This window comes from Rhinatrema bivittatum, chromosome 6 (genome assembly GCF_901001135.1).
Source record: "Rhinatrema bivittatum chromosome 6, aRhiBiv1.1, whole genome shotgun sequence".
Lineage (NCBI taxonomy): Eukaryota > Metazoa > Chordata > Amphibia > Gymnophiona > Rhinatrematidae > Rhinatrema > Rhinatrema bivittatum.
In genome coordinates this window covers 32,853,137-32,879,478 of record NC_042620.1, presented here as the reverse complement: position 1 = coordinate 32,879,478, position 26,342 = coordinate 32,853,137, and the positions used below count along the sequence as shown (strand labels likewise).

The 26,342-nt window shown below is 48.5% G+C and overlaps 1 protein-coding gene across 2 annotated transcripts in view; it reads left to right on the top strand.

Annotated features, from left to right (window-relative positions):
• Positions 1–26,342, top strand: part of ADCY5 (adenylate cyclase 5) — a 472,164-nt gene that overhangs the window by 219,058 nt on the left and 226,764 nt on the right. For both annotated transcript variants that reach the window (XM_029605225.1, XM_029605224.1), the window contains exon 2: positions 21,182–21,331. In XM_029605225.1, coding sequence (XP_029461085.1) covers positions 21,182–21,331 — 150 coding nt within the window. The remainder of the gene's footprint in view (positions 1–21,181; positions 21,332–26,342) is intronic.

Below are 26,342 nucleotides of genomic sequence, written 5' to 3'. Positions count from 1 at the left end.
TATGATTCCCTGGTATAGATTGAATTCTGACTCCGCCTTAGGCAAGAAATTCGAATGGGTGTGTAAGACCACCCCATCATGAAAACTTTTGTATAAAGTGGATAAGTTACTAGAGCTTGAAACTCCTTGACTCTGCATGCTAAAGTGACCACCACCAAAAATAGGACCTTCCAGATCAGGTACTTCAGGTAACAGGAGCACAGTGACTCTAAAGGAACGTTCATCAGCTGGGATAGAACTAGGGATGTGCATTCGTTCGTCCATTCGTTTGATTCATTTTGCTGCTAAGTGTGCATCTAACAAATGGTCAAATGTACGCACAATAAATGGTGTGTGCCTATGCGAGTGCACAATAGATGTACACGCACACCATTTGTTTTGTGTACACATTCGTCCATTTGTTATATACACGCTTATTGACAAAACAAATGATTGCACAAATGTCAATGAATGCATATCCCTAGATAGAACCACGTTGAGGTCCCAAGACACCATGGGTGGCCTGATTGGAGGCTTTAGATGAATCAGGCCCCACATAAACTGGACAACTAAAGGCTATATGTAAATTGTATTTATTTATTTACGACATTTATAAATCACTTTCCAGTTTTTACGATAAAAGGTTCGAAAGAGATGCACAAAACAAATAACATAAAATCACAATAAAATCATAAAACCAAACAATGGAAAGAGCTAACATTACTTACAAGACACATTTAAAATTACCATGGTGATGGTAAGCGCGAATTGCACTAAGATAAACTCTTATGGATAGATGTAGAAGGTAATCAAATAGTTTTTGTGTGGAGCAGTAGAAAGGATGCTCACACTGTAAAGCAAACCTCTTCTGCTTAAATCCATAGGACTTTCTAGTGGAATCTTTTCTTGAAGCCAAAAGAACTCAAGGCAAATCTTCACATGGATCAAGGGCATTGCAGAGTTAACCAATGAACATAGAGACAGTGAGTGCCAGGGAGCTGATATTGAAATGATGTAACCTATTTTGATCCTGAGTATCATAGTTCCTCCACCTTCTTTGTGAACGTAAGAACATGCCATGCTGGGTCAGGCCAAGGGTCCATCAAGCCCAGCATCCTGTTTCCATCAGTGGCCAATCCAGGCTACAAGTACCTGGCTGTTACGCCCGTTGGTTGCAGACAGCTGCGAACGCTGTTGCTCACCTCTTGCCTCACTGCACTGACTCCATTAGGAAGACTAGCGGCCTCCGCCAGCTATCGCCGGCCTGCCCGCCCCTGTTCCTGGGCCTCTCTGGACAGCGTGGACACTGCCGACCACCATCTTGCCTTCTGAGCTCCTTAGGCGCGCGCACGCTTCCGGGCCATTCTCCATGGACTCTTAAGCCAGCTGGCCCTGTCTGCCTATGACTTGGCAACGAGTTCCCTCATTGCTGAATCTGCTTCACTCACTATGGACCTTCCGTTCCAGCTCCTGCTTCCTCAGCGTGAGACGGCCCGGGTACCCGCTCCTTGGGGGCCCTTTCCTCGTCTCTGGCTATCCGCTCCTCGGAGGGCCTTGCGCCTAGGACCGCTGTCTGCCCCGCTCCCCAGGGCTTCCTCTGGAACCATCATTATTTCCACTGTGAGTACTTCGCTTGCAGTCCATTACTGTATTCTCTCTACTGAGGAACCCTTATCGATGTACCCTGCTCTGCGGACCACTAGTGTATCATCTTTACTGAGGAACCTTCATAAGTATACCCCTCTCTGCGGACCATTACCGTATCACCTCTACTGAGGAACCCTCATCGGTGTACCCCGCTCTGCGGACCATTACCGTATCATCTCTACTGAGGAACCCTCATAGGTATACCCCGCTCTGCGGACCATTACCGTATCATCTCTACTGAGGAAACCTCATAGGTATACCCCGCTCTGCGGACCTTTGCCGTATCATCTCTACAGAGGAATCCTCTCTCTTGGGTATACTCCACTCCTCAGACTCTGTGGCACCTCCGTGTCTGTGTGACTTTCTTGCTATACTCCCCCCTCCGCAGGCAGTGCCTTTCTCTCTCTCTCTCTCTCTCTCCAGTATCTGCTGTCCTGCACACCCAGCATCTGAGACCTCTCCTCCTGACTGTGAGGCTCACGGGGCTCCTCCCCGTGGTCGTTACCATCTCTCACCTCGGTCCAGGGCCCACAAACCCACAAATCCTAACAGATTGCCAAGTCCATGGACCCAGCACAGGTCTCGGTGATCCAGGCCATCCCTGGCCTGGCCCAGCGAATTACAGAACAGCAAAAGATTCTGGAGACTCTGGCTAAGGCCATAAATCAAATGGACTCTGCCTCGGTGCCTGCCAAGCCATCTTTCCGGCCTACAGTGCCCTTGCTGGCACTTCCTCATTTCGCAGGTGATGAGCGCAAGTGGGACATGATTCCACATACATTTGAGAATCCTTCTTCATGGCTGGCCACCAGTAGAATCTCTGAAAAGTGGAAGAGTTCTAGCTTGTCTGGGGTGAACGGCCAGCAAGAAATCATGCGCCAGTGGAGGATTTTCCTTCGCAGTGGTCAGGGAACCACCATCTTCCCAGATGGCACTGTGAGTGTAGTAAAAAGGAGAACTTTAGTTGGATCAATGATGTGTTGTGGAATATCCGGAACATCTTCTGTGGTGAAAGAACAAGAGAGTGCATCGGCTCGAGCGTTCTTGTTACCTGGCCATCTTGAAAATATTGAAGATCGAGCAGACTATGTGTTTTCCACACTCCAGGCTCTTGTCTACTAGTGACTGGAGGGTGTTTTGCTGCTTTTGAGGAAGCTGCTTGGCCAACCCCTGCATCTGCTTTAGCAGGACTTGCTTGTATTGACCCATGAAGAACTGGTATTAAGCATAGCCCCTGAGACACCTTCCTCCCAAGAGTGACAGGGGAGCACTGAGGAATGAATCATAGTTTTCATGGCCTTCTTGAGGGTTGAATTGTCCATCACATATTGGTGCAGTATTGACAGGAGCCACTTGAAGGATTTCATGGACTGGGACTACCATGACCTCCTTAGGGGGCTCCACGAACTAATGTCCACCACTTTTGTTTCTGGTCTCATCCTCAGTGTGTACTGTAAATGGAATGGACTCAGCCATTGTTCATATAAATCCTGTGGAGAGGTCCTCAGGAAGGGACATCCCTCTCTCTGGTACAGAAGAGGGGTCGGAGGAGAGACCCATTGACTCCTTCTCTTCAGAGAGGTGACGCCAGAATCATAGCTGTACCCGTCATGAATGGTCAGAGACTGATTCCCTCTGGTCTGCATAGGGTGAGGGCTCCTGAGGTGTCCGATCCTCATCCAAGACATGCTCAACCAAAAAAGATCCGAAGCAAAATCAGACTCCACGGTGGCTTTGGATCAGTGTCCCCGGGCAACGATGGCACACCACTGCGGAACTGAGATGAAACAAAACTTACAAAAATGTGCTAAAAAGCAACCTAGGAAATTAAGAAGGATGACGACCGTGGGGCCCCGTGACAAACAATCCTGTAGCCAGGAAAACCTGAAGGCCTAGAAGCAGGAGTAGTGAGGCAAGAGACCGTAACCTGTGGGCTTCACGGGAAAAGACTGAGGGGACCGCCATATAATACGTGGCATAATGGTATGCATGGGCATGCTCAGTGAGGCACACTCAGTTATGGAAACTTTGACATAAAGTTTTTCATGCTGGCCTCCATCGGATGATGTCACCCACGTGCGAGGACTGCCATCCTGCTTGTCCTCGGAGAAAGCCTTGTTTACCCACGTAAAACTGTAAACTAATTATGGCTCCTATTCCCACCCCTCCCCTCCTTGCAGGAAAAAGTACCCACACAAACACAGAACACGTTTACTCATGGGGAAAAGTGGGCGGACAGGTCAAGAAGTGGGAAATTAGGAGTGGAAGTAGCATAGTCAGTCTCCATGTGGCACCTGATTTTACCCTGATTCAAAGCAGCTGCAGAAATATGCAGGGGCTTGCTACCCAATTCTTCAAAGGGAAACTCCATGGGGTGTTTCCCTTTGAAAATGAGCTTGTAGGTGGGTGCGGACTCCACGGGGTGCTTCCCTTTGAAAATGAGCTGGTAGGTGGGTGCGGACTCCACGGGGTGCTTCCCTTTGAAAATGAGCTGGTAGGCGGGTGCGGACTCCACGGGGTGCTTCCCTTTGAAAATGAGCTGGTAGGCGGGTGCAGACTCCACGGGGTGCTTCCCTTTGAAAATGAGCTGGTAGGCGGGTGTGGACTCCACGGGGTGCTTCCCTTTGAAAATGAGCTGGTAGGCGGGTGCGGACTCCACGGGGTGCTTCCCTTTGAAAATGAGCTGGTAGGCGGGTGCGGACTCCACGGGGTGCTTCCCTTTGAAAATGAGCTGGTAGGCGGGTGCGGACTCCACGGGGTGCTTCCCTTTGAAAATGAGCTGGTAGGCGGGTGCGGACTCCACGGGGTGCTTCCCTTTGAAAATGAGCTGGTAGGCGGGTGCGGACTCCACGGGATGTTTCCCTTTGAAAATGAGCTCGTAGGCGGGTGCAGACTCCACGGGGTGCTTCCCTTTGAAAATGAGCTGGTAGGCGGGTGCGGACTCCATGGGGTGCTTCCCTTTGAAAATGAGCTGGTAGGCGGGTGCGGACTCCATGGGGTGCTTCCCTTTGAAAATGAGCTGGTAGGCGGGTGCGGACTCCATGGGGTGCTTCCCTTTGAAAATGAGCTGGTAGGCGGGTGCGGACTCCATGGGGTGCTTCCCTTTGAAAATGAGCTCGTAGGCGGGTGCAGACTCCACGGGGTGTTTCCCTTTGAAAATGAGCTCGTAGGTGCGTGCAGACGCCATGGGGTGTTTCACTGTCTACCTCGTCCTGTTGTCAGTACTGAAGGCTGTCACTGTCCCTCAGGGCTCAATGAGAAACACCTTCTCTTCATTGGAAAAAGTATTCCCTGGTTTTGCCGAGTGAGTCGTGCAACATTTTTGCCAGTTGTGCACGCCGATCTATCTCTGCTTCCTCCCGCTTCACTTGTAATCTCCAGCACGAGATTTCCTCCTGCCTCACTGCCGTGTCCATAAGTTCCCACCGGTGCTGGTACAGTCTGCAAGGCTACAGATCCCCCCAGCAGGCTTGGAAATGAGTGGCAGAGTTAAAAGTTACTCGAGCAAAGTGCTCTTCAAGGCCTAGGTCAGTTATCCGGCCTGGCAGCCAGCGAGGGAGAATGTAAGCCACCCTACTGAAACCAACAGAAATGACTGCTTTCGCCGCTCCTTAAAGATTTCCGGGTAGTTGTGAGTTTTTTTTTTCTTCCTTATAGCATCCTTGCATTGACGAGCGACCTAATCCTAGAAACCCTTGCTGAATGCGCATGTAAAAATAGGAAAATAGAACTGAAGGGAGCCAAATGTAATCACATCCCTCTCCCTACTTCATCTTGGGATATAAGTCCTGAAGTTTCCATAGCAACATTATGAAGAAAGGGATAAGGCATCGAGAACAGATCAGCACACGGGAGAAATAGTCATCTGAGTTAAATAAATGGCTAATACTGAACAGCCTATATTCTGTTGGCATTGTATTGATTTTCAGTCAGATCCTTATCCGGGGGAAGCAGTTTTTACTGTAATACAACATTTAAGTCTTTTTTTTTTTTTTTAAGAATCATCTATTAATGATAATCGCAGCGTATTCGCTGTGACACTCGTAAAGGAACATGTCAGTGTCGCTTTGTGATGGCAAATGGTAAAGCTTCAGCTGGGGTTTCCAGCATGCACTGCAGCCAGCTAAGGGAGAGTGGGAATGAGGCTTTTTCTTACCGGGTGTGACATTACCTCACCCGAGTGTGTGTGTGTGTGTGTGGTGGGAGGAGCGGGGGAGGTGACTGTGTACAGTTTCTCTCCCCCTTCTCCAGTTGGACCATCTTTCTTCCACTTTTTTGTCCCTTGCCTGCTTTATTTTGCTTTTTTGAAATGCAAATGCCGTGCTTGCAAATGCAATGTCGTTCACCTTCCCTTTTGCACCCCAGCACTCCCTCCACCCTTCCTCACGTCTCCCCCGGCATTTCATCTCCTCCTCTTGCTCCTTCCAGCATTCACCCCCCTCTTGCATCGCTCCCCCATCTCACACCTCTCTCTCTCACACCACTAGTATTCACTTCCTCCCCTCCCCTCTCCCTTTTAGTATTCACTAATCCTTCTCCCCACAGATCCTGCCTGGTGTTCTGGGGTGGCTCTCTCCTCCTCTTCCCTTCTCCCTGCAGCAGAGTCCTGTGCCCCCCACCCCCCCCTTCCTTCCCACCCACCTTGCTTGCAGTGAAATGTGTTCCTATTTCCATATTAATACTAAGATTAAGAGGTCAGTTCACCAAGGCCACATTTCCCCATTCTGCGTCTGGGGGGGAAAGAGCCCCCCCCCCCCTAGAGTTCTGCTAAATTTGCAATCATCGGCAGCCTCTTTCCTCCTGTCCTGCATCCATCCGTGCTCTCTTTCAGGTGTAATGGAATAAATGCCATGCAGAGAATGCTGGAGCTCTGTAACGGATAAACCCCCTGGCACGCTTTAGCTCCGTGACTTCACCTTGCCAGCGGTCGGACTCGAACTGCACGGGCTTCGGAGCCGCGTTTCATAAAAGCCATTTATCCTAAGTGGCCGAGCCAGGAAGATGAAATGCAGAATTGTGCAGTGCATGGTGGTAATTCCCAGGAGGAGACATGCTTCACTTACTAACTGAATTTCTCTTACCCTATTATGCGTGCGATGTGCAATTTCTTAGTGCTCGGAGAGAGTAGCAGACATTTTCTAAAAAAAAAAGGTTGCATGCATTCTATTCGGAACAGATAACTTCTTTTTACATAGGAGGGTAATATTCAAACATGTTTTGCCAGGCACAAAACACTGTTTTGCATATAGAAATGGCCTTTGTCAAAATTGGCTGCTCAATGTACCGGTCAACTTACTCCTGTATGTAATGGGCGCACATGAGTTTACCCAGACTGAGTGTGGGGGGCAGGGCTGTGGCGGAGCTTTAATTTGCACGCATACTTACGGACTTTAAAAAAAGCGTATGCACATGTTTACATGTGAAATTTCCACTCCTCCAGATAGCAGGGGCAGCATATGCCGGTACTTTCTTTAGGATAATTTTCAAAGCCGGCCTATGGTCGCACGTTCCCTTCGAAAAGTGGTGTAACTTTAGCGCGTAAGTTACGAAATTACCCTGCAAGAGAGTAATTTTCTAAGGAGCTTCTTTGGGTAAACCCGGCGTTTTGATCTCAGAAATTGGCTTCTGTAGATCGAGCACCCGATACGAATGCGGGCAAACGTATGCGCTCGGGTTTCGTCCGCGCCTTCGTTGGACCCAGACCGAGCAGCGTCGTTCCCGGGTTTGGAGTTGGGGAGGGGTTTGCAGTTGGGCGTTTGCTTTTGGATTTTGAAAAGCGAGTGCGTTTTCATGGAGAATGTGTGTGTAAGTTTTGGTGCAGTTGCTTGTGCGGGCAGGCCCGGGTTTGAGAAGACGGCGCCCCCAGGCAGAGGACTTAAGGTAAGGGATTCCCTTCGTCCCCTCTCCTTGGAAAGCAGAGAGCAGGCAGGAGGAGTTCCAGGTTTTGGCCGCCTTCATAATCTTGCACCCAAGGCACGCGCCTATGTTGCTTGTGGGTAGTTTTTGGAGGGATAACTTTCAAAGCGGATTTAGGGGTATAAGCTTGCTTTGAAAATTGGTGTAATTTACATTTTATAGTTGCTGGGTTTTTTTATGTGTAATATTATAAAATGACCCCCAAAGGGTGGGCAATTTTCAGATAGCCTGCATAGATACAAAGTCCGCTTTTTACTTGTGGGCCTTGTAGCTCAGTGGTGGGCAAACTACGGCCCACAGACCAAATCCGTCCCTTAAAGGTTTTATTCCGGCCCTCCTGTCACTTGGACACTCTCCATTATGTGCGGCCCACTGATGCTCCAACCTGCCTGCCCAATGTCATCATCAAAGGTCAAGATATCACCCTTGATGACGTTCGCCGCTTGAGGGAGGAGGTCAGAGCATCGGCGTGTTTTAATGCTGCGCTGGTGGGGTTCCCAGCCCCTGCCAGCAAGGAGAAGCCCATTCATCGGTGCGCTGGCAGGGTTCCCACCCCCCGCCAGCGAGGAGAGACCCGGTGCATCGGCATTGGCAGGATTCCCACCCTCAGCCAGCGAGGAGAGACCCGGTGCATCGGCATTGGCAGGATTCCCACCCCCAGCCAGCGAAGAGAGACCCGGTGCATCGGCATTGGCAGGATTCCCACCCCCAGCCAGCGAGGAGAGACCCGGTGCATCGGCATTGGCAGGATTCCCACCCCCAGCCAGCGAGGAGAGACCCGGTGCATCGGCATTGGCAGGATTCCCACCCCCAGCCAGCGAAGAGAGACCCGGTGCATCGGCATTGGCAGGATTCCCACCCCCAGCCAGCGAGAAGAGACCCAGTGCATCGGCATTGGCAGAATTCCCACCCCCAGCCAGCGAGGAGAGACCCGGTGCTTTGGCGCTGACGGGGTTCCAATCTCCTGCCAGCGAGGAGACTCCATGCACTGCTGTGAAGAGTGCTGAGTAATAGGGGAGGAAGGGAAGGGAAGTGGTGAGGATGGTGAGTGAGTGAAATGGAAGGGACATGAATGAGTAGGAAGGAGAGGGCGAGTGACTGAGAGGGAGCTGGAGAGTGTCAGGGAAAGTAATGAGTGAATGATTAAGTGGGTAGGAGAGAGGGGTTAGTGAATGAGTGGGAAGGGGTGAGAATGAGGAACAAGATTGTGGGAGGGAGGGCATGAGTGAGAGGGAAGGGGATTGAATGGGAGAATGAGTGAATAGGGGAGTGAGTGATTGAGAGGAAAGAGGAAGTTTGGAGGGGAGGGAAGAGAAATGAAGGGATGAAATGGGAAGCTGTGACTGAGGGTTGAGTGACTGAGAGGGAAGGGTATTGAAGCAGGGGAAAAGGGTGTGTGGAAGTGAGGGGGTGTGTGACAGCGGGAAGGGAAGAAGGTGAGGGGGTTGAGTGACTGAGAGGGAAGGAGCGTGAATGACTGAAGATGAGTGAGAAGGGAGGAAGGAGATAGAAAAGGGGGAGTGGGAAGAAGAGAGGGTAGAAAGGTGCATGAGAGTGTGTGGGAGACTGGAAATGAAAAGTTCCCAGGTATGAAGAGGGGAGATTTTGTTTTTAATCCTTATTAGTTTTAATTATTGGGTGTTTGATGTGTCTGCTGTTTTGAACAATTTGATTGCTTTTGAGGAAAAGTTTAAAGTTTTTCTTTATCCTTATTCTTCTTAATTATTAGGTGGTGTTCTATTTGCCATCAGTTTGAAATATGCTTTTTCCTGGCGTGTAGCCAGATGGACTCAGAACGAATGGGTATAGTGTGCTCGTGCTAGCAGTTGGAGACGGATCTGACGTCAGCACGGGTATATATACCCCCACAGGAAGCGTAGCAACTTAGTAATTTCCGTCTCCAAAGCAGTTTGGAGAGCCTGCACGCTTGCTGAAGCGTGTTTTCCAAATCTACTTTTTCTACTTTTTCTACTTACTAAACCTTCTACGACATCGAGCCCCGTGCTCCTGCGGTGATACCCAGGGGGTCCCTCCCCCAGTTGAGCTTCCCGGAGTGATTTCCGTGGTCCCCCGGAGGTCTAAGTCCTCGGTCCGGTGGCCGAATCGCGGCAGGGACATAGTCCCCGCGCGAGGTTCGGGTGAGGCTTACGAGGCGCCTCGGTCCTGGCGTGGACGAGGCAGCGGGTGCATATCCTCAAACGCGGCGGTGAAGGTACTTGCCCTCTCCCCCCGCAGCCGGAGACCGCCCGGGTTCCAGCCGGGAAGCGCCGAGGATCAGGTAAGGCGTACATCTATTGCTTTTGGTCTCCGAGGTCTCGAGGATTGGCGGCGTGGCACGCCGTGGAGGGCGCCATTATTGTGGCCTTGTTCAGGTATTGTGCTCCCGAGATAGGCGCCTGTCTCTGACTGAGCGCATATTCTCTTTCGCAGTATTGCTGCCCGCTTATTGCTGAGCGCATATGGTATAACATTGAGCGCGTATTGCTAACCGCTTACTGCTGATGAACATATTGCATGCGATTGAGTGTGTATTGCCAATCACTTCTTGCTGAGAGCCTATTGAATGCAATTAAGTGTGTATTGCTAACCGCATATTGCCAAGAGCATTTTGCATACACTTGAGCATGTTTTCCTGACCGCATATTGCTGAGCGCGCCGCAGATTATGCTTGTGCGCCTGTTGTATTAAGCGTATATTGCTGCCGCATATTATTATTCTTGTGCGCCTGTTGTATTAAGCGTATATTGCTGCCGCATATTGTCCGTCTGTTCTATTTAAGCGCATATTGCTGCCGCATATTATTATTCTTGTGCGCCTGTTGTATTACGCGTATATTGCTGCCGCATATTGTGCGTCTGTTCTATTTAAGCGCATATTGCTGCCGCATATTATTATTCTTCTGCGCCTGTTCTATTCCGCGCATAAGTTTCAATGGAACAGAACGCCTCAGCGTCTTCAACGGCGGCGCCGCCTGCCTCTGGCATTAAGGCCCTAGGCCTCTGCTCTGCATGCCAGCTTCGAGCCACGCACAGTGAAGAGCCAGACTCCCTATGTGCTCAATGTGAGGAGGCCGTGGGACCCTCGGGCCGGGTCCCGTCTCAGCCACGATTTGCGGACAGTTCCCCAGGGGCTACCCCGGATTTAGCGGGCAGTCTCGACCAATCAGGAATCCCGGGGGATCTTGTACCCTGGCGATTGGAGGCTGCTTCAATTTCCTGGGTGGATCTCTTTAAGGGGATTCATGCATTTGTGCAGATGCAAACGGCTTCTGCGGTTCCTGCTGTCCCTGTGGTTCCTGCTGTTTCTGCTGCGACTGCGGCGGCTGCTGCGGCGGCCGCTGCGGTAGCGGCCCCTGCGGATCCTGCTTCTGGACCCTCATGTCCTTATCGTGAGCGGGCCCTCCCGCCACTGGACAGTCCAGATCAGTCGGACCTGGAGGTTTCACCGGACGACTCCGACCTCCCGGACGAGGGGGACCTTCCCCCTGGAATTGAGTCATATTGAACCATGAGGCGGTTCTTCCCTAAGGAGGATCTCTCGGACCTGGTGTCTCAGTGCCTGGCGGAGTTGGATATTGCAGGTCCCAGCGCTACGGTACCCTCTGCGCAGAACCCCCTGCTGGAAGGTCTTCGTCCTACAGCCCGCCGTTTTCCATTCTTGCAAGCAGCCCAACAACTGATCGATCTAGAATGGGCTGCACCAGCGGCTGCATTCAAAGGGGGTCGGGCCCTGACGGGCATGTACCCACTGGCACCGGCTATACAGGAGCTGCTGGCGTGCCCTCAGGTGGACGCCTTGATTAGCGCTGTGGTCAAGCGCACTACCATTCCAGTTGAAGGGGGGACGGCCCTCAAGGAGCCTCATGACCAGCGCTTGGACGCCATTCTGAAACAGACTTTCGAGGTGGCAGCTCTATCTTTGCGGATTGCAACCTGCTGCACAGTGGTGATGCGTTCCTGTTTGTCACAGGTTAGGAACAACGCTCCTGCAGCAGACATGGAGTCAGCTCTCTCGTTCCTCACGGATGCTGCATCAGACCTGGTCCGGACAACAGCCAAGGGGATCTCATCCTCCGTAGCCGCCGGGAGGCAGCTCTGGATCCGGAAGTGGTCAGCTGATGCGCCTTCAAAGACACGCCTCACCAGAATGCCCTTTAGGGGTTCTTTCCTGTTTGGCAGCGACCTTGATAGACTGGCCAGCACATGGGGCGCCTCTCCAGTACCTCGACTGCCGGAAGATCGGTTCAGGAGAAACCAGCGCGCCTTTCCAAGGCCCTCCAGGGGTAGAAGCACCCAGTGCTTCGTTCCCTACAGGAGTCGCTACCAGGCACCTCGTCCTCAGGCCCGGAATCAGTCCTTTCTGACCAAGCAGCGCAAGAGGGGAGCAGGCCCGGGCTCAGGGCCTGGCCGCGCCTCACAATGAGAATCCGCCGATCCGTCTGGGGGACGGAGCCATAGGGGGCAGGTTAACCCTCTTCTACCCCAAATGGGTCGAGATTACGTCGGACCAGTGGGTCCTCGCCATTTTCCGAGAGGGCTATTATCTGGATTTTCATCACCTCCCTCCGGACAAGTTTGTGGAATCTTCCTGTCCCACACACAAGCAGGCATCATTGGAAGCTACCCTGGCGAGGCTCCTGTCCTTGAAAGCCATCATCCCAGTACCTGCATGGGAAGTGAATTCTGGACACTATTCCATTTATTTCATGGTACCCAAGAAAGGGGGAACCTTTCGGCCTGTACTGGACCTCAAGTCAGTCAATCGATACTTAAGGGTCCCGAGGTTTTGTATGGAAACTCTGCGCTCCGTCAAGACCGCAGTACAGCCAGGGGAATTCCTCACGGCCTTAGACTTGTCGGAAGCCTACCTGCATATCCCGATCCATCCGGATCATCAGCGCTACCTATGCTTCAAGGTTCTAGGACGCCATGTCCAATTCCGGGCTCTGCCCTTCGGGTTGGCCACGTCACCACGGACCTTCACCAAGGTGGTCGTAGTGGTAGCAGCGGCACTCAGACGGGAAGGAATTCTGGTCCATCCCTACCTAGACGACTGGCTGATCAGGGCGAAATCTCGAGAGGAGAGCCATCGGACAACCGACAGAGTGATCGCCCTTCTGGAAAGCTTGGGCTGGGTAATCAACCTCAGCAAGAGTTGCCTACAGCCTTCCCAGTCACTGGAATACCTGGGAGTACAGTTCGACACCCAGGTGGACACAGTCAGTCTCACTGCCAAGAGAAGGTTGAATCTTCGGACGCGTATCCGGTACTTGATGGGAGCCAGTCGGCCCATAGCTTGGGATTATCTGCAGGTTCTTGGTCTCATGGCATCCACCCTGGAGGTGGTGCCTTGGGCAAGGGCCCATATGAGACCTCTACAACACTCCCTGCTCTCTCGCTGGAGCCCCTGTCTACGGAACTATTCCACGCACCTACCTCTGCCGGCCAGAGTACGGACCCAGTTACGGTGGTGGTTGCGGTCCAACCACCTGAGCAGGGGGTCGAAGATGTCGTCCCACACGTGGACTCTGCTCACCACAGATGCCAGCCTGAGCGGCTGGGGTGCACACTGCGAAGGACTTACCGCACAAGGGCGGTGGAACAGAGAAGAGTCAGCGTGGAACATCAACCGTCTAGAGGCTCGGGCAGTCCGATTGGCATGCCTTCGATTTGCTCACAGACTGAAGAACAGAGCAGTCAGGGTGATGTCCGACAACGCCACCACGGTGGCATACATCAACCATCAGGGCGGAACCAGAAGCCGACAAGTATCTCTGGAGATCGCCCCACTGATGGCTTGGGCAGAGGCGAATCTTCAGGACATCTCCGCCGTCCACATTGCCGGGAAGGACAACACCACTGCGGACTTCCTCAGCAGAGAAAGCCTAAATCCGGGAGAGTGGCAGCTGTCACCCACAACCTTCCAGATGATTGTGGATCACTGGGGGATTCCGGACATGGATTTACTGGCGGACAAGTCCAATGCTCAAGTACCCAGATACTTCAGCCGCAAGCGCGACCCGTTCTCACACGGAATCTATGCCCTGGTCCAGCCATGGCCGCCAGGGACTCTGCTATATGCCTTTCCTCCGTGGCCTCTGCTGGGCGCCATCATCCACAAGATTCAGAAACACCGGGGCCTAGTTCTAGTGGCTAGGATGAAAAGAAAAGAATAGATGCCTGTGGTCTAAAATTAATCCTTTATTGAAGTGGAGACACAAGGGTAGCCCGACTCTGGCCGAGTTTTGCCGTCACAAAACGGCTGCCTCAGGGGCTAAAACATAAATAAAAAACTTAAGAATAAATATTTACTTTACTAACAGTAATATCATATATGAATATCTAACATGAATGTCTAAAATATTGTAACCACTTATAATATAAATACAGAGAGTAAATAAAAAATAAATAAGTGAATAAGCAAAAAAACTCAACGTGACATGACATATAAAGGACTCAAGGTAACATGTAGAATATATAAATTGTACGAAAACTAGCATATTTTAAAGTTACCTAAAATAAAAAAAAACTTAGTGGATAATTAATTATCCACTAAGTTTGTTTTTAATTAATTAATTAATTAATTAATTATCCACTAAGTTTGTTTTTATTTTAGGTAACTTTAAAATATGCTAGTTTTCGTACAATTTATATATTCTACATGTTACCTTGAGTCCTTTATATGTCATGTCACGTTGAGTTTTTTTGCTTATTCACTTATTTATTTTTTATTTACTCTCTGTATTTATATTATAAATGGTTACAATATTTTAGACATTCATGTTAGATATTCATATATGATATTACTGTTAGTAATGTAAATATTTATTCTTAAGTTTTTTATTTATGTTTTAGCCCCTGAGGCAGCCGTTTTGTGACGGCGAAACTCGGCCAGAGTCGGGCTACCCTTGTGTCTCCACTTCAATAAAGGATTAATTTTAGACCACAGGCATCTATTCTTTTCTTTTCATCCTGACGGCTGTTATAGATCGCCTTCCTTTGTGCTTTTTGGGTCCTAGTTCTAGTGGCACCAGACTGGCCAAGAAGACCCTGGTACGCGGACATGAGAAGACTACTGGCAGGGGAGCCTCTTCCCCTGCCTCCTCTCTGGGACCTTCTACATCAGGGTCCCATCCTTCACGAGGATCCAGCTCAATTCTCTCTTACGGTTTGGCCATTGAGAGGGCTAGACTGAAGAAAAGAGGTTACTCTGAGCCCGTGATTGATACACTCCTCCGAGCTCGCAAGTTTTCCACATCCCTCACCTATGTAAGGATCTGGAGAGTATTTGAAGCCTGGTGCGACACTCATGGCACCAATCCACATACGACTACAATCCCTATGGTGTTGGATTTCCTGCAAGATGGACTTCAGAAGGGTCTCTCCCTCAGCTCCATCAAGGTTCAGGTGGCTGCGCTGTCTTGCTATGGTCCCAGGAGGGAGGGCAAGACCATTGCCAAGCACCCAGATGTTTCCCGCTTCCTGCAAGGAGTCAAACATATTCGTCCGCCACTGAAGTGGCCTGTGCCCTTATGGAACCTCAACCTTGTTTTGGATTTCCTCGCGGGATCCACCTTCAGACCCCTTCGGGGCCTGTCTCTCCGTTCTCTAACATTGAAGACGGTGTTCTTGCTGGCTGTCTGTTCAGCACGCCGCGTCTCAGAGCTACAAGCACTGTCCTGCCGTGATCCCTTTCTCAGAATCACTCCTGAGGCTATCCATCTTCGCACGGTTCCCTCCTTTCTACCTAAAGTGGTTTCACAGTTTCATCTTAACCAAACCATATCCTTGCCTACCACGGCGGGTTTGAAGAAATCTGAAGAAGGGCGTCTACTACGCCATCTCGACATCGGCAGATTGCTGCCCAGATATCTGGAAGTGACACAAGACGTACGAAAGACGGACCATCTGTTCGTCCTGCACAGCGGGATGAATCAAGGTGAAGCGGCCTCGCGGCCCACCATCGCCCGCTGGATTAAAGAAGTCATCAGAGCAGCTTACGTGGAGGCTGGGAAGTCTCCGCCTCTACGAGTCAAGGCTCATTCTACCAGAGCCCAAGCAGCATCCTGGGCGGAATCCAGGATGCTGTCGCCTGCAGAAATATGTAAAGCGGCGACATGGTCCTCCCTCCATGTCTTCTCCAGGTTCTACCGTCTGGATGTCCAGGCCAGGGAGGACTCCGCATTTGCGAGGGCGGTACTACATGGTCCTCAGGCAGCCTCCCGCCCAGGCTGGGAGTAAAGCTTTTGTACATCCCATTCGTTCTGAGTCCATCTGGCTACACGCCAGGAAATGTTGAGATTACTTACCTGATAATCTCCTTTTCCTTAGTGTAGACAGATGGACTCAGCATCCCGCCCTGCTGCCTGTGTACATGGGTTTCACCGATTCAAGGTAAGCCATGTCATTTGATTACATAACAGCATACACTCTACCAGGTGTCAACGCCTTCCGGTTGTGACTGCTGGCGGTCTCCAGCTATGATCAATCGGTCAGGGGCATCCTATTTCACTGAGCGTCAGTACACACATCCATAACAGCTTTTGCAAGGAAGATTACTAAGTTGCTACGCATCCTGTGGGGGTATATATACCCGTGCTGACGTCAGATCCGTCTCCAACTGCTAGCACGAGCATACTATACCCATTCGTTCTGAGTCCATCTGTCTACACTAAGGAAAAGGAGATTATCAGGTAAGTAATCTCAACATTTATTAGTACGTTTACTCATTGTTGTGATTGATTTATATTTCTTGACTGTTTTATCAGGAATGGTGATTATTTCTGTTTTTGATTTATTGCACTGCATATGAGTCTGGCTTTTAGTGGTTTCCAGTCCAGTTTTTGACTTACTATATTTATACTTTATGGCCTGCATTTGTGACTGAGGTGAGGTAGTCTGCTAGCTGGGAAAATGCCTTGTACCTGTCAGGTTGAAGGTTTTTCTGATTTTGGTAGAGACCGGGGATCCATGATTGAAGGAGCTCTTTGGGTGCTAAAAATGATGAGATCCATATTCAAAAGCATTTAGCCAGCTAACTCAGAAGAAAGCCAGCTAAATGAATATTTGGGCACTTATCCAGCTAAATCTAGCCAATCGATTTAAAATAACCAAATATAATTTAGCTGGCTAAGTTATGGGCGTTCCAGAGGTGTAACTGGGAGGAGTAGAGTTAGCTGCTTAAGATAGCCGGCTGTATCCAATAGTGCGGTTTCACTATTGAATATACCTCCAAAATTAGCCAGAGAGGTTTATCTGGCTAGCTTTTGGGCCGATGCAGTATGGTGCGCTCGGCCGAGCGCACAGTTAGCCCCCCTTTGGCCACGTGTATATAATAACATTTGCCCACCCCTGTTGTAAGCTGAGTTTCAAAGGGATACCAGGCGGCTAATTTCCCTTTCAGAATTGGCCACAGATGCGAAATATTTACAGAAGAACATAAGATATGCCATACTGGGTCAGACCAAGGGTCCATCGAGCCCAATATCCTGTTTCCAACAGTGGCCAATCCAAGTCCCTGAGATTGTCCCTGTGTTTTTCCACGGGAAAACAATGTGCATAGATTGGAAAATCCAATCTATGTGTGTTTCCTTGCTCCTTACTTGTGTCGCCACACCACCGCACCTCCTGGGAATGCTTTCCCCTCAATCCAGCTAAAACTGTGGCCGCCATGGGATCCCACACTTGCTTCTAGCTGCTTTCAGTCAGCCAATTTATCGGGATAAGTGACTTTGGAACTTGCCCTCCATGTGGGAGAAGATCCAGAGGATTGAAGGATTTAGTACCCTCTCGAAACATCAATCTGTTGTACCTTCCCTCTTATTATTACCACTTTGGCCAATAATCTCGAATGCTCACATCATCTCTAGAGAAACCGACAGCTTTGGAGGTCATTCATAACCCAAGCTAGGTCGGGTGCCCTGTCAAAGATCCGCACCAAAGATCCAATTTGTTTTTATTTCCTAGAAGCTGAGATTTTGCATGATCTCATGGTCTTCAAAAAGAAAAATAACTGGTTTGGGAAATCTGTTGCCTTTTCCTCTACTTTTTCAGAGTTATTTCTGATTTTGTGATGGCAGTAGTGGGAGTAGTCTGAATAGGGCTCTACCTAAAATACTATAAGGGAGAACAGGAAGCCCGTGCCCTAGCTAAGCTATAGAGAGGTACAAATGTATTTTTTCTTTTTTTTATGGAAGTATGATGACCTAGCACAACATCTGTGACCTGGGTTTTGTTAAAACAGAGGAGCAAAAAGCAGAAACCATTGTGGATTGCTGCAGATTGGCAGATTTGGCTAAGATCCTTGGCAAAAAGATGCATGGATCTCGGGAAATCTGCAGATATTTATGTAATTAAACTAGGCTGCAAGCTGCTTGGTTCCATTCTGATCCCCCAAAATTTGTACATCCTTACCTAAGGTTGACTGAACACTCTCTGTTTTGCACGGAGAACAGCTTACATGAAGTGTGGAGCACAGAAACCTTTTAAGCACTTGGCAGTGTGGAAATGAGAATGGGGTGGGATGGTGGAACCTAGCAGAAGCCCGGAGGCTTGAGCTTCCGTAGGGTACAATTGTAACATGCACTTTGTCTTCGTTTTCTACATCTGATTATCTCAGAAGGGAAGGGCAAAGTTAGAAACTTCTCCTCCAAGACTCCTCTGCCAGCTACTGTGCCAAACGATCGGTTTGTAGCCTGTGGAGCAGAATAGGTAGAGTGAAGAGTTTTGTCTCATTCACAGCTTCCCACCCATCTCTTTGAGTCCTGGAGATTGAGCGCCCCACCCCCACCTACCCCCTCCCCGCTCTTATGGTCGGGATCTTTGTGGAATGGACCCCTACCTTTTTTTGCACTGGGAACCTGATCAAGCCCAGTTATATTGGAAGCAGAATGGGGGGATTTGGATGTGGTGATACCAGAGTCCGGGACTGCATTTCCGGTTTTCAGCAGCCCAGGTACAAACATGAGAGAAGCTATTGTGTTGCTGGTGCTCTGCCAAATGGTGGAAGGAGCATGCTCGGCGTAAGAATTGTGAGGGGGTTTTGGCCCTTTTATTGCAGATCTCTTCTTTGGAACAATGAAAGAGGAATGGAGGAGTATCTTGACCATGCCATGAACTGTCATGTTGGAAGAGAATTGGAGGACAATTACCAGGCTGGTACTGTCTATACCAGGTTGTACTTCTAAATATATAACTGTGAAGGTGAAAACTTGAATAACAGAACATATCCACCACTTCCACCTCTTCCATGACCATCATGTTAATATGGCTAGCGAGACCATCATATTAAACGCTTGTTTTCACACACGTGTTAGTGATTAGTATAGTTGCTGTCCAAACCCAACACAGGTTCTGTGTTTTGAAAGCATCTGCTTCAGCACTTTAAATTGCATCACAAATTCACAGATCACATATTTAGATAGACTGATGAATAAAAAGGGAGTAATGATGTAGAAGAGAACTTTGCACCAATATGTGTGCAAAATAGGTGCTTAACATGATGACCTCTCTATCCAGATTAACATGATGATCCTGCAAGAAGTAGAAATGGTAGATACGTTATAAGGGTAGTGTATCAGGTTGTAAACATCAGTTCGATAAATGTCTTAAAGAGACTGAGCCTAAGGTATTGACACTGCATACAGTAATGAGGGATCATGCTGAAAGAGTGGAGATTCTGGAGGATCAATTGTCTACCCTTCAGATACATAATTCCCCAATTATTAAAGACATTTCCTTCATAGTAAAATTGAGGAATTAGAGAACTTTGCAAGGAGGAACAACCTGTAAGCTATTAACTTTTCTAAGATCCCTAATGTAGCTCCAGTTAAGTGATACTTTAAAGAGGCTTTGAAAGTGCCAGAAGAAACTGTACCATCTAATGTCAAAAGTTTACTATCTTCCAATGGTTAAAATAGTGAAGGAAATCAGGGAGCTGCTGGGGAAAGTCAGGTATCCCTAGGGAGCCTGAATCTTACTCATTTCTTGGTGTATTCGCACAAAAAATTGATGATCTCCTATATTTTAGACCCTGTTATAGACTAGACCCTTAAGCATATGTGATGACTGGAGTGAGTGTGAGCCCTTAGTGCTGTGGTGTACTTGACGTAGCCTCATAGGCGAACCTACGAGGCCTACGCTGACTGCTGGCGAACGTGCCCTGGAGCGGGACAGGCTGGAGCTTCACCTATTCCGGCCGCCTCCCAGCTGCCAGAGCCCTTGGGTTCTGGCAGCTGGCAAGACTTAGGTGGGCTCCAAGGGTGGTCAATCAAGCGAGAGTCCAAGAACAAGCCGAGGTCAGGGCAGGCAGCAGACAGGAGATATCGGAAGCAGGCCAGAGGTCGGTGCACGCGGCAGGCAAGGAGAGTCAGGCCCAAGGCTGAGGTCAGGTACAGATGGCAGGCAAGCATTATCTGGTCCAAGGCTAAGGCAAGAGATCAATACCAGGAGATCAGGCCAAGGAAGGAACAAGGACAGATGAGGAGAGGTTGGACAAGGCGAGGCTGAAACAGGACGCAGGAGCAGGAATGCTGTAGCAAACGCACTGTTCTAGTCAGGATCCCCGATGCTAAGGCGGTGTTAGGCAATCCAGGGTGCCCTTATATAGTCAGGGCCCGCTGTTGTCATCAATCGGCGCCGTAGGCCATTTAAGAATTGATGCACGCTGTATGCATGCGCTTAGGGAGGCCCCAGAGATGGCAGGAGCATGGCGGCGGAATCTGGTCCTGTTGGTGAGTGCGGCCGGTTGCAGGCTTACCCTGCACCCCGCCTAACGTAACAGCATGTTTTCCACCATAAAGATGTCTCTCTCTCTTTTTTTTTTTTTGGGCTCAAGAGTACAGGACGTCCATGATGTATGCAGGGCAATTCAGTCTAAATGTAAATAGCTAGAGGGACTATCAGGAAGTGATTTCCTTGGCTGTAGAATTTTACTTAATCTTTCCTTTCAAAACCCATGGGGTCCTTACATGTTTTTGACCCAGGACAGCGTGTGTGTGTGTTTTTAAAAGGTCCTGTGTCTCCCCGAGAGCCCTGAACTCCGAACTCTGATTAATGCTGGTGGATGGGGAGCGCAAGGTATTCTTACTTAAAGCTGCATTTAACATTCTGACCCAATATTTACTTTATTGCCGGCTATTTCCATCGACGTGTTCTGCAATTTTTTCATTTTTTATTTAGCTTGGCTAAGGTTTGAGATCTGCATTACCTCTTTTATAAGTTGATGGGATACATAACATTGTTTTGTTTTTTTAATTATGATACTGCTTATTTGAATTTCTTTTCTTCAGTGTAAAGGTTGTTTTGCTATAAAAACGGTTCTTGTAATTTTCTGAAAAAAGTAGTTTAAACATGGCATGGAACTCGGGGCCTTTTTATCTTAAGGTATAATAACGTTCTGTACACCAGGTCAGAATTCAATTTCTGATATTCTTTGTATATCAGCTGCTTCTATGAATTTTGATATTGTTCATGCCGTTGGCTAGGGAATACTAAAACTTTACAGTTTTACAAGTTCTAGGTGGTATGATACTGATACACATCTATCCAGTATGTATATGCAAATGCGCGCCTAGGCTGCCTTCCTCGCTGAGAACCGAGCATGCCGCCAAAATGTAATCGGTGGTTTCTTTCCATTGCAGCTCATCTCCAACGTGCTCATCTTCTCCTGCACGAACATTGTGGGAGTGTGCACGCACTATCCAGCAGAGGTGTCCCAAAGACAGGCCTTTCAGGAGACCAGGGAGTGCATTCAGGCCAGGCTGCATTCTCAGAGGGAGAACCAGCAGCAGGTAACACGCATGCAAAGGAGAAGATGTCAGCGGGCAGGCAGGCAATGAAATGCTTAGCTCTTGTCTACTAAAGCATCCCGGTTTGAAAATATTTACCTATTTACTTAAAAATCCAAATGAAATTTGAAAGAGTTCTGGGGGCCGTCCTGTGACTGGGGGCCAGTGCCCTGGCTTTCATAGCCACTGTGGAATCTTCCTTAGCAAAGGAGGGGAAACACTGACAAATTGTAATTATCACTTGAAGCATGCTTGTTGTGCTGAACTATTTAGTCTTTGGGAGATATATGCAATTCACCTTTTTGGTTTTTTTTTCATTCGTACAGCTAGATTGTAAGGTCAGTGATCACAGACTTTCTGAATAGTGAAGGCAAAATGAGCGTTGATATAATAATATCTGTGGCCCTTTGATATATATATTTTTTTAACCTGAAAATGGTCTGCCAGGGATTCTGGGCTCTGTAATGGTGACCACCTATAGCTTTGACTCTGCGGTTGCTTATCTTCAAACGTCTGATAAATACTGAATGCACTCAAGTACAATGAGTCGCCATGCGATATTCGGTAGGAGGTCCAACTTGGCACTAGAGGAAGTGGCCAATGTTTGTCACTCATTTATCACTCATTACTGTTATAGTTTAATTCTGCCCTATCTTCCGTCTTCCATGTTTTTACGCTCCCTGTTTTAATGTAACTTGTCATTTCTACCTAGATGTTAATTGGTTTCCCCCTGTTCCATTGTAAACCGGTACGACCTGGTCTTGAGTATCGGTATAGTAAAGAAGTTAAATAAATAAATAAATGTTTGCCACAAGAAGTGCTTAACACCAGAGATCGCAGGACATGATTTGGACAGGTTATCCAAGTCCTGTGGTTAAAAGATATTGTTACTCGGGCACAGGTTATCCAAGTCCTGTGGTTAAAAGATATTGTTACTCGGGCGATTAATTACAACTAGCGTTCGGTGTTCACCATCATCAATAATAGCAACAGGGACTAACGAGCTGGCGGGATCGGGCCGTGACACCTCACTTTCACCAGGTTAGTGGAAAGTTTGATGTTGAGAGGCTGGGCCAGGGGCTACTTGCTTTAGTGAAGTGCAGTAGCAGTTGAGGAAGAAGTCAAGGTGAGAAGGGTAGAGAGAGGAGGATTGGGTGGCTGCCATTTTGGATCAATGCAAGAATCTTTTGCCTTCACTCAGCAGCAAGGGAAGACATTTTTATTTTTTTTTTTTGAAAGGTCGTAGTTTCCAGGGCTGAAAGAAAGTAAAAAAAAAAAAAAAAAGGGTGGGATGATACCCAGTGGGATACCTTTGGGGAATCCGTGAGTCTTCCTTCTCTGACTTTGGAATTTAGTCGTTACCTTAATGAGCCAATCTCAGAGGAGGAGGTTTCTAGAGTTATACAAAACATGAGCCCCTTGAAGGCACCAGGTCCGGATGGATACAGTGCAGAATTTTATAGGTGCCTTCGGGAACCCCTGGTGAAATTGTTGCCTCAAGTGTTTACTTCTTTAATCACCCAAGGGGCTTTCCCGCCGCATGGCAACCAAGCATATGTTACCCTGATCCCCAAACCGGGCAAGGACCCCACGCTTCTGGAGTCATATCGTCCCATTTCCCTGTTGAATGTAGACCATAAGATCTTGGCTAAGGTACTTGCAGAACGTTTGGGGAATGTTATGCCTTCTTTGATAGAACCGGGGCAGGTGGGTTTTGTTAAACAGAGGTATGCCTTGCGCAACATTAGACAGGTAACACTTGCCATGGCACTGTGTAATAGGGTAGAGGACCCATACTTAGTGATTAGCCTGGACGCAGAAAAGGCCTTCGATAGGGTTGAATGGGGATTTATGTATCACATGCTGCACTTAATGGGGTTCAGTGGCTTCTTCTTTCAAGCAATTGAACTGCTATATAATAAGCCAGAGGCCCGTCTTCAGGTAAATGGGGGGCTGACTGCCCCCTTTTTGGTAGAGCGGGGGACTAGACAGGGCTGCCCTTTATCACCCTTGCTTTTCTTGCTGACTTTAGAACCTTTTTTGAGGGCCATACAGGCACACGTTGGAATTAGGGGCATACAATTTAGTCATGGGAGTAAGAAGGAGATATTCAAATATGCGGCATTTGCCGACGATGTCCTCTTGTTTCTCACCTCCCCTACACGCTCTTTGCAGTACCTGATTGGATTATATACACAGTACTCCGCACTCTCTGGCATGCGAATAAATTGGAATAAATCTGAAGCGCTGGCGTTTCCGGATTCTCTTAGGGCTGCTTGGGGCATGTCCTTCCCCTTGCAGTGGGCTCAGGGGTCCATTAAGTATTTGGGTATACATCTTGCAACAAATATACAAAATATATACTCATTGAATATTCAGCCCCTCTTGAAAATTACGCAGGAAAAGCTCTTGGGGTGGCATAATTTACCCCTCTCGCTGGGTGGTAGAATAGCACTATTCAAGATGGTAATGTTGCCCAAGTGGCTGTACGTCTTACAGAATTATCCCCTGTTGCTGCTTTCCCGAGATCTTAAAAGGTAGATCAGCTAATACGCCACTTTATTTGGAAAGGGGGGAAAGCACGAATACCTTTACGTTGGTTGAAGCAGCCTTGGGAAGCGGGTGGTATGGGGCTCCCTAACCTGTACAATTATGGGTGCGCAGCGATGATGCGTATAATCAGAGGCTGGATATTGGGGAAATCTTCATGTATTAATGTTCTGGCAGAAAATACCTTTACCAATCCCCTGGCTTTAAGTTTTGTTCTTATGGCCGAAGGTACCAAGATAGCGCCCTTGTTGATTAACCACCCATTGGTGCGACCTTTGCGAGGGGCGTGGGTGCATCTCACCAAAGTGTTGGGAGTACCCCCACGTTGTACGTATTTAACTGCTCTACGGGGAAACCCGGATTTTACACCTGGGTCCACTACCACCTATTTCGCCAGTTGGTGGACGAAGGGGGTCACGTATTTGGGACATGTGTTGGATGCTACAGGGGTTTATATGCCCTTTGAGAGCATACAAGAGATGTATGGGATATCAGCTTCACATTGCTTTGGCTATATGCAACTGGGTCATTATGTTAGATCCCTGGGAAACCCCGAACAACATCGGGCGACCTTTCAGGCGATTGATGGCTTTCTTAAGTTAGATGCCACTAAGGAGCCATCTCTCTCTACGTATTATCGGGGGATGGCTAGATTGTCCCCTAAGGACTCATATGCGATTTCAGTGGCTCGTTGGAATAGAGAGAGTAGTTTTCAGGTGACGGCACGTATTTTTGCGGGCAGTGTGAGGGGGGTTAAACCGGTCACCAGTAATATATACTTTCGTGAGATGCACCTCAAGTTTTTACACAGGGCTTATATTTCCCCCCACATTGCCTTCAAGGCAGGGTTGGCAAGCTCAGATCATTGTCCACGTTGTGGCAATGGGACGGGGACATTTGCTCACGTCTTTTGGGATTGTCAGTACTCTCAAAGATATTGGCAACAGATTACTGCTTACTTAGCATTATTGGTGGAGGCACGCCTACCTCATTCGCCGTATTTGTGGTTATTTCACTGTATCACACGCTTTTTAGTACCTAATCCAAGCCTCCGGGCTCTGATTAAAAAAGCCGGTCTCGTGGGAAAAAAAGTGATCTTGCTTAATTGGAAAGAAAAAGCGGGACCATCATTCGGAACCTGGAGACTGCAATTTCATCGCTTGATGCAATATGAACATTTGGCTTCCAAAACGTCCCCGAGGCTCCGGAAACTATTCTTGCAGACGTGGGAAGCCTATATTCAAAAATTGCCACATAAAGCAAGGAGTCTGGTCCTCAATGATTGAATATAGGAGTGAGGGATCGCAACTGGACTTTTAGGTTGCATGGCGATAGATCTCTGTGGGGGGGGGGTATGGGGGCTGGGGGGGGGGAGGGGGGTATGTTCGCTTTGTATTGGTTGTAATTGTAGTTTCTGTGGGGGGGGGGAATGGTACTATGGGGTAGTTCTATGGTCTATACAGGGAGAAAATGTGGATAGTGGTGGTCATAGGTATGGGTAAGAATATTGTATAAGTTTATATTGAAATTGGGGTATTGTACGTATTACCCGGATTATATATGTTACATGTATGCATTGAAGGTTTGACCACTCAATAAAACATATTGAACACACAAAAAAAAAAAAGGGGGGGGGAGAGAAATGTAAAGAACAGAAGGTCGTTTGCTGTTATAGATGCAGATTTTTGTTTTTCATGTGTCATATCGCATGCAAGGTAGCTGTGTGCGATGCCTTACTCCAGAACTTGCTATATTAGTATGTAAGATACTGCTGTATGGGACTCTGATATAGCAAGATCTGGAGTAAGATATAGCACATAACTAACTTGCATGCAATACTGTGCCTACTGCCTAGGCTGCCAGGGATAAGATTTGCTCGTTTGCCTTTTTCCTACGCAAATGTGTGCTTTGGTAGTGCAAGCTTGGGAGAGCTTAAGGATACGGGATTCAAGTCGGCTCGCTGGCTTCAAGGCCTGGCCCTGCCAGTGACTCTTTATGTAACCTGAGATTTGTCACTATTATTATTATTCTTTAGATTTCGCTCCCTCCTTTTTCATTGGTAGCTCAAAGCAGGTTACATTCAGGTACAGGAAGTATTTCCCTGGCCCTGGAGAGCTTGCAACCTCAGGGACTCATTCACCAAGCCGCATTAGGCCATGTACAGGCGTGGCAAACGGCCTAAGGCAGGGATAATGTGGGGGCCCTTGAAACACCTTGCGTTATTTAAGCCCCCAGCACCCTGCGTATCATAATGAGCCTATTAGCATGCTAATCAGCTCATTATCGCTCTAATTAATGCAAATCACATAGTGTAGCATGCTTAAAGAATGGCAAGCCCCAAGGTATTTGACAAGAGGTTAGCTACAGCTCAAGCGTTATAGCAAACGTCCCGAGGGAGCATCGGGATGCTAACGCAGATCCCGATGCTCCCAGGGCCATTGCTTAAAGGGGCAGATGGCCCCGA